This window comes from Nicotiana tomentosiformis, chromosome 8 (assembly GCF_000390325.3).
Source record: "Nicotiana tomentosiformis chromosome 8, ASM39032v3, whole genome shotgun sequence".
Taxonomy (NCBI): domain Eukaryota; kingdom Viridiplantae; phylum Streptophyta; class Magnoliopsida; order Solanales; family Solanaceae; genus Nicotiana; species Nicotiana tomentosiformis.
This window is the reverse complement of record NC_090819.1, coordinates 146,002,609-146,011,329: the sequence shown is the minus strand read 5'-3', so window position 1 is coordinate 146,011,329 and position 8,721 is coordinate 146,002,609. Positions and strand designations below refer to the sequence as shown.

The following is an 8,721-nucleotide window of genomic DNA, read 5'->3' as shown; positions in this document are numbered from 1 at the left end:
GTATCTCAAGTTTTAGGACTCGAAATCTGATGATTCAAAAATGAGGTGAAATATGACGATCTGTACTATAAGAAAGACTATTTACTCGTTCAAAACAAGTAAATATTGATGTTGCACCAGTTCAATGAAAGTTATGATTCTTTGATATAAAAAGAACGAATTTAGATCAAGAAATGTGTTCTTGAAAGATCAAGAACTAAACAAGTTCCTAAAGTCACCACTTGGAATCAATTAACATGATAAAGAAATATCACACGCAATTGAAAACAAGATAAAAACCATCACCACCTTGCTTGGAACCAAAAACAAGGATAAAGAAGATAAAATAGAGAAAAACACTCTATTGCAAATTAGGGTCAACCTTCAAAAACGTGAATCTCCTCTTCTATAAGGCACGGGAACCCTTTATATAGGCCTAGGGTCTCTTTTTCGATGACTACAATTCCTATTCTAATAAAGAAATAAAATTACTAAAGATAAGGAAAGTAAAATCCCTATTCTACAAGGAAAAGAAACTAGAAACCTACTAAAAGGAAAATCCTTATTCTAAAAGGAATAAAATAAATCCTATTTTAAGAAGGAAATAATCTTGGCTTCTTAAAATCAATCTTGAGCTTCTTGGACTTCCTGCGCTTCTTGAAATTAAGTCCATATGTTTGGACTTGAGCTCTAAAACATGTTCTTGGCTAAAATTAATGAAATTTAACATAGATTCTTCTTTTACGTCAAAGGCAAACATTAAAATAACAACAGAACTCGACGATCACTAGGTCAATGGGAGGTTTAAACCCTAAATTGAAAGGGTAGGTATAAACGAAAGAGAAGCCAGCATGGTAAGAAGTAATTCTTTGGTTGGAACCAGGAATTTAAACTGGAAAATCTGGTTTCCAATGACATTCTCGTCGAACTAAAGAAAGAAGACCGGGAGTGATCAGACTTGGGTAGAGTTCAACAGGGTTAATGGAAGCTATAGAAGAAACTTGATTTTTCATAGTTTCACGATCTGATACAAAAGAAAACTCTTGAGGAACAATCTCTGAAACTATAGGCTCACACATGGGTTCATTCTGATCCCTATTTTTAGAAGAAGGTCTAGGGGTTAAAGGAGCTCTAGGTCTAGAAGAAGATGTCTTGGCGCGACTACTTTGAGAAGTAGAACTGCGAGTAGATAACGAACCAAGACTGCAGAGTCTACCACCTCTGCTACTCCTAGTAAGGGCAGTAGAAGGAGCAAGCTCATCGACGATCACAACTTTGCGAGGGTCTGGTGTTGAAGAAGACATATTTAACAAAGAAAATACAGAGGAAAGGTACAAGACTACGAAAGAAGGTTAAGATGATGGATACAGAGAAGAAGGAAGAAGGTCTTAAGAAATCAAAATGGATGAAGTATTTATAAGGAGATGCGACCGTCATCAAAGTTGATCATTATGAAGTATCATAATAGAACCGTCACTTCGTGACTGATCCAGCCGCATAAAACCTCCTAAAAAAGCGCTTAGAAACTGCAGAACCAATCAAGTGAAGCCACGTTGCATGGGCATTAAATGAATGTGACATATGTCGCATCAATTCTGAAGAGGGCATAATGATACTCGAGAAATGGTGGCAAAGAATTCCCGCCATAAATACTTACCACTTCCCGAATATTCAGTTGAGAATATTCAGAAAGTGGGGGGGCTATCTGTATGTGGGGGACTATCTGTATTAGTGGAAATAAGGCATGACACGTGGACTATCAACGAGGTGACATGGCATGGTACATGGACCATCAATATAGTGACAAGTGGCGTTCTTAATTAGATGAGTTAAAGAATGCGAAAAAGGCACGGGAGGGACACCCACGGGGTTATACTGAGAAAAGAGCCGGACCTGACAGCTGTAAAAGGGGAAACATGAACAGAGTGAATAAAGGATGTTAAGAAGGGAAGATGCACGAATTTGTCATAAATAAGGAAGGGAAATCGATACAGTTACAAGAAATCTTTAGCCATAAATATTTCCGTTATAATTGTATTGGTAACGGGCAATCAAGACAATTAATACCATTAGTGAGCCCGAATTAAGTAAGAGAACCGTTATAATTGTATGCTCCTATATAAGGAGTGAGACCTCATTTATAATGGTATCAAATACTTATTGGAATTTATGCAATCATTCTTTATTTTATTCTCAAAGTTCTAAACCGTAATTTTGGTAGTGATTATCAATTTATTTCTTATTAGCTTTGTCAATTATTTTCATTCCTTAATTTATTCTTCAAATTATTGAGAAAGTGAAGTAAATCTTGGTTATTAGTAACCCGATTTTTTGTAGATATTGATTTTGACCGAGAAATCTATTTTTGGTTAAACAATTATACTATTTTTCAGGCCTTTCTTTCGACTCCTGTATATAAAGAATAGGAAATTGAAGATTATTCCTCTGCAGGGGCAAGGAGGTAGCAATTAGGTGGAGAGGCATTTGAGGATAGAGTGAAGGACGCTCGCTTCTTGCGGGCATTTGTCGGACAAAAAAGACCTCCATGCTCTCCCAACCACACCTTGCGACTACCTCTGCTTTACTTGGACCAGGTCCCCTCACTTCTAAGCTTCCTTCTCTATCCCCTATCTTCCGACTCTTTCGTATCATTTCAATTGTATCACCAACTGAAAAACTTAAATTTAATGCACATATTCAACTTCATCCTTTTCCCTATAAATTCCCTCTTCTTTGCATACTTATGAATCCCAGTTCTCCCTCCTCTCTGAACCCCCTTTACTTCTTTTTACTTTTTCTTTTCTAGGTTGTAGTTCATGCCTTTACCTTTCACACCCTCTCCCTGCATTTGATGAACTTTTTGTAGCGTTTCACTTTATTTTTCCAATTTTAAACACTTTCCTTTCTTTTCCTCTCTCTCTCTCTCCTCTCTAAGGTCCATATGTTTACTTTCCAGCAACAAAGGTGTTTTGTGTTCAAGAAACTCCATATATAGTTACTGTCCCTTCGTGATTACTCTACATTTTCTGTACCTGCAACATCACTTGTACGATGATTGAACAATAACAAATACTTCCCTTTTGATTTTATGATGTATCTCCATGAACTTGCATCTTTTCTAACGGCAAATTTAAACATAGACTATATGTACTATCTATTTGTATGTGTCTAGCACTCATGTGTCCTGTAACATCTTGTTAGCTTCAGCTCTACCTCACTTTTTCCCCCCCAAAACACCATTTTTTTGTACTTCTTGTTGTATTTTACATTAACTCAGGGAAAAGTAGACATTTTGGTTCAAGAAGCAGATAGATATACTGAGAGGTATATTCCTTCGTTGTATAGGTATGTTTTGATTTAGTTGCACTCTATCTCTGTGTTGTGCTAATTGCAATCCTTTTATATTAGGAAAAGATCTACTTTCTAATAAACAAATGGTTATTTTCTCTTTCCATCTTAAGTTGAATGTCTATTTGTTCAGAGATATCTGATATTCACTTGTATTTATTTGTCAAATTATGATCACTTCCTTCATTCTTTTTATTCGTAGCTGAATGTTACATTGTGCATATACCTCCACAAATTAAAATAAGAATAGTTACTGTTGTTACTCCTTTTCCTTTTTGGCCAATAAACATTGTTGTTTCTACTTTCATCCAAAACAAGAAAGAAATTTAAAAAGAAGGTAAATGATTATGAGCAGGTTGAGATGGCAAAAGACCATAGTGGATCACCAAAGTTACACCAGCTCGAATCGAAGAGAAAACGGCTCACTTGGATCCTTGCTGTTAGTGGCCTCTGCATCTTATTCTATGTCCTAGGAGCCTGGCAGAATGCTAGACCCACTCCATCCAGTCAATCTGAAGTATACTCCAGAGTTGGCTGTGATTCTGGATCTCCGAACCCTGATATCGCAACATCACGAATATCATCATCATCATCATCGTCACTCTCAGTCCCTCTTGATTTCGAGAGCCATCATCAGTTAGTGGTCAACAACTCTAAGTCATCAGAAAACTTTCCACCCTGTGATATGTCCTACAGCGAATACACACCATGTCAAGAGCCACAGAGGGGTCGAAAGTTTGACCGTAATATGTTAAAGTACAGAGAGAGGCATTGCCCAAGCAAGGACGAGCTTCTGCGTTGTCTTATACCTGCTCCACCAAATTACAAGATTCCCTTCAAATGGCCTCAGAGTAGAGATTATGCTTGGTTTGCCAATATTCCACATAAAGAGCTTAGCATTGAGAAAGCTGTTCAGAATTGGGTCCAAGTGGAAGGTGATCGTTTAAGATTTCCAGGAGGTGGCACCATGTTCCCGCACGGAGCTGATGCTTACATTGATGATATAAGTGAGCTGGTTCCCCTTACTAGTGGAGCCATTCGGACAGCAATCGATACAGGCTGTGGTGTAAGATTATGCCTCTTTATTACATTAAGGATTCTCCTACTTCTTTATTGGAACAATTTGGTTTTTGTTGCTTAAATACCTAATTATATAGTTATGCAATTAGTACTAAAAACATTTTAATGTCGTAAAAGGTTGCAAGTTGGGGTGCTTATCTGCTGAAGCGGGATATAGTAGCCATGTCTTTTGCTCCAAGAGATACACATGAAGCACAGGTCTGGTTTGCACTGGAAAGAGGAGTTCCAACAATGATTGGTGTTATGGGTTCTCAAAGACTTCCATATCCAGCGAGGGCTTTTGATATGGCTCATTGTTCTCGTTGCTTAATCCCATGGAACAAGTATGGTAAGGTGTTATTAGACCATATATATGTCAGGCAAAATTGATGATTTGATGAGCTACATATATAAACAGTCGAAATCCTCCTTGTATCATTTTTTTTGTTTACAGATGGGTTGTACCTTATTGAAGTTGACAGAGTTCTACGGCCAGGGGGTTATTGGATACTTTCAGGCCCTCCTATCCGCTGGAAGACATACTGGAGAGGTTGGGAGAGAACCCAAGAAGATTTGAAGCAAGAGCAAGATGCCATTGAAGACACTGCGAGGCGACTTTGCTGGAAAAAGGTGATCGAGAAGGGTGACCTGGCTGTGTGGCAAAAGCCTCTCAACCACATTGAATGCACCAAAAGCAGATCATCTTATCATAAGCCACATATCTGCAAGTCAGGCAACGGTGATGCAGCATGGTACTTTCTCAATCTCTTATAAAGTGACCGATACTATAATCTAAACCATTATGAAGAATTAATTCCAGTTTGACCTCTCTATATCATTACCCAAATAAGGTACCAAGACATGGAAGCATGTATCACGCCACTGCCGGAAGTAACCAACTCGGATGAAGTCGCAGGTGGTGCATTAGAAAAATGGCCAGAGCGAGCATTCGCTACTCCTCCTAGGATTAGTAGTGGTTCAATACCAAGCATCACAATAGAGAAATTTCAAGAGGATAATCAGGTATAGTAGGGATTCATCATGAATTTAAATGGAGAAACATGGTCAGTACGGATTTCATATACCCGTCCTAAAACTTGTTTGAGACTGAGCCATAGTTTTTGTTGTTGTTGTTGTTGTAATCAGGTATGGAATGAACGGGTGTCATACTACAAACGCCTAATTGGTCTCTTACCCCAAGGACGATATCGTAACGTGATGGACGCAAATGCTTATTTGGGTGGATTCGCAGCAGCTCTTTCGAAATATCCAGTTTGGGTAATGAACGTGGTTCCTGCCAATAATGACCCCGGCACTTTGGGTGTGATATATGAACGAGGCTTCATTGGCACATACAATGATTGGTGTGAAGCTTTTTCAACGTATCCACGAACATATGATCTCATCCATGCTGGTGGTTTGATCAGCCTATATCAGGACAGGTAAAATGCTCATGTGTGACTCCCAGTACTATTGATGTATTTTTGTTCTCGTGTATAGATTTATTTGTGTATGTTAATTTTTTTTATGAAGATGTGATATCACCTACATTCTCCTTGAGATGGATAGAATCCTGAGGCCAGAAGGTACTGTTATATTCAGAGATGTAGTGGAAGTCCTAGTGAAAATCAAAAGTATAACAGACGGCATGAGATGGCAAAGTCGCATTGTGGACCATGAGAGTGGACCATTTAACCCAGAGAAGATTCTTATTGCAGTGAAAACTTACTGGACTGGTGAAGCTAAGCGGGAATAACAGAAGGGAATAAAGCTTCTAATTGACATTTTTCTTTCTTGGTAGCTTTTCAAGTCAGAAAGAAGGATGTTATGCGGTTATTAAAAGTTTCTCAGTTTAGCAACACAATTGTTATTGCTTCTAGTTGGAAATGATTTACTTGGAGAATAGAATAGAAGATGCTCATAATCATTGGTCTTGTGCAATTTTCTTGCTGCTTATATTATTATACGAAGAATCAAACAAATGGTGAGATACATTTTACAAAGTTATTGGGTTACTGAGATAGACTGCGATGTGTGGCCTCAACACATAGAACGCAGAAGGGATTTGGGACTGAAACATCTCCAATTTCGAGACAATAACCAGGACATTTTCATATAAGATGTGTGCGACAGAGCAGATGTGCCTCTCAACAAATACATCATTTACAAAGAATATTGTTGCTCCCAAATGCACACGCAAGTATATGTGGTCGACAAGTAATATAGGATTGTAAGTCCAGATAGCGTACCCACGGGAACTTGTGATTAACTATCAACTAAATTAAAACCGAACCATTAATTTATTCAAGCGATTTTCTAAAGTATGAATATTTAACTAAAACTAATCTAGAGTAACAAACTAAGTGATTATGGAAAACAAGTCGGCAAAATTAGACACGAATTCAATGGGAGCCGATATTCTAGAGCTATGGGTTAGCTAACAGTCCCGTTGAGTCTTCCCCTTAAATGGTCTAATTAATTTATCTGGTTTATTGATTGACAATGTTAATATTACTCGTAGTATTCTCCCGAATTCCTACTCGCCTATTCAAGCTAACCTAACGCCTATATTCCTATGAAATTAGGATTAAAAAGAACGCATTAATAATTCCTATATAATAACCAAGCAAGACGATTAGGTATATCCCGATCCTAATCGCAAATCCGTTCCCGATACTAAGGTTCAAGATTTTGATCTATTCAATCTTATATACAATCTAAAATTCCCTCTCCCGAGTTCAATCCTAGATTCATAGATAGTATCCAATTGGTGATCAAGCAATCAAATAATTAAGCGCAAGATTTAATAAATAAACCAATATGATAAAATAACAAGAACAATTCAAGTTTCAAACTACAACGTTCATGTAGCACCCAAAGCTCTAGAACTAATAAATTATGAAATTAAAAGAAGTGAAGAGAAGAAAAACTACTTAGAAGCCTCCTCCAAGCGTGGTGTGTTCTCCCCCTCCAAAGTGGCGTGTTCTCCTCCCAAACAATGCTAGATATCCCTCAAATTAGGTTTAGAATTGCTTTTATACGCGTTGGAGAGGGGGAGGGGGTCTTGGACCGAATAACCCACACCCGGGCGAACTAGGAGAAACTTCCCGTCACCAGCGCCCGGGGTAGCATGGGGCGCTAGCCTGGCGCTGGGATTTTTGAGGTTCTAGAAACTGGGCCACCTGTAGCGCCCCACACTACCTGTGGCGCTACACTGCCCTAATTCTTTTTTATTTTGTTTCAGTTTTACTTCAACTCAACTCGTGCACTTTCGTCTCACATTGCCTCCGAATGACTCCTACACATACAAATATCACAAATTAGCACAAATTATTAGATTACACATCCTAAATTTACAAAACATGAGTAAAATGCGAGGCAATATGCATATAAATATACATAACTTAAGCCGAATATCAATACCCCACACTTAAACTCTTGCTCTCCCTCGAGTAATGGAACTAACAACTACACCCCAACAACGTATATATCAACAAAGGAGGAGCAATTCAATTGTTTTTCCAACATACACTCTACCAATGACCATGGTTGATAGCAACAATTAAACAGTAGCATATGCAATCACTCACACTTCCCTTTATTTATGACATTCTTCAAAAATATTCACAACAGTGCTCATAACAGTCTTAGCCTTAAAAGCCGACTCACTATCATAATGCACTCATGGCTTGGATATCCAACATCACAGACAAGTCTAATAACGTTACCTATCCCTCGTGAAACCATGTGCCCTCACAACAAGAACAAGAGAGTAAGTTGAATCCACACACTCGAATCTCATGATCAAATATAATTTAAGGACTCACATATATCAAAGAAATCACTCACTCTCACAAAGAAGTCACATGCATGCAATTGGTACCATAGGTTTGCCCATAATATAAATCTCCACTAATGTAGGCTCACTTGATCTAAAATCAATTAGGAATTTATATGGTTGTAATGTGGGCCAAGGAACGGGTAGGATATATTTAGGATTAGTGGTTCACCCTCCTAAGCACTTTAACACATAATATAATAAACTTTAAGAGCAAATTCTTCAATCCACTTCAATTTCACAACCAAGATGACTCCCCAAAATTATTCCCTCTTTCTTTAAGTACTACTTTACTTTATACCCCACTAGCAAGAACAAGACAACAATTTATTCACCTATATTTTTCCTTCTCTTTTTTTCCCCCAGATTTTTCTCTCTTCTTTGTTGTTTTTTAATTTTCACTAGTGGTGTATTATTCTACAAAATAAGTGCACCTTTCTTTCTTTCATTGGTTCCACTCGAAAGTCACCCCACACTTAGTCCTTACTTCTTCTAGT

General features: G+C 37.9%; 1 protein-coding gene across 3 annotated transcripts; it reads left to right on the top strand.

Moving 5' to 3' along the window:
- The first annotated feature begins 2,428 nt into the window (after nt 1-2,428).
- LOC104092905 (probable methyltransferase PMT18) lies at nt 2,429-6,313 on the top strand. 3 transcript variants are annotated; one of them, XM_009598600.4, is made up of 7 exons: nt 2,429-2,573; nt 3,683-4,393; nt 4,525-4,735; nt 4,841-5,138; nt 5,238-5,409; nt 5,533-5,828; nt 5,920-6,313. In XM_009598600.4, exons 2-7 carry the CDS (start codon nt 3,689-3,691, stop codon nt 6,140-6,142), a joined length of 1,905 nt encoding a protein of 634 aa, XP_009596895.1. In that variant the 5' UTR covers nt 2,429-2,573; nt 3,683-3,688; the 3' UTR covers nt 6,143-6,313. The 3 variants fall into 3 exon arrangements, with proteins under 3 accessions (XP_009596895.1, XP_033511191.1, XP_070039049.1); XM_033655300.2 differs by lacking the exon at nt 2,429-2,573 and adding an exon at nt 2,726-3,303; XM_070182948.1 differs by lacking the exon at nt 2,429-2,573 and adding an exon at nt 2,726-3,324.
- The last annotated feature ends 2,408 nt before the right edge of the window (nt 6,314-8,721 follow it).

What these genes read in the sequence shown, in the direction of transcription:
- LOC104092905 (XM_009598600.4), top strand. Translation starts at nt 3,689, where the DNA reads ATGGCAAAAGACCATAGTGGATCACCAAAGTTACACCAGCTCGAATCG. An exon ending in GGCAACGGTGATGCAGCATG is followed by an intron (nt 5,139 to 5,237) that starts GTACTTTCTCAA and finishes TACCCAAATAAG; the next exon opens with GTACCAAGACATGGAAGCAT. An exon ending in AATTTCAAGAGGATAATCAG is followed by an intron (nt 5,410 to 5,532) that starts GTATAGTAGGGA and finishes TGTTGTAATCAG; the next exon opens with GTATGGAATGAACGGGTGTC.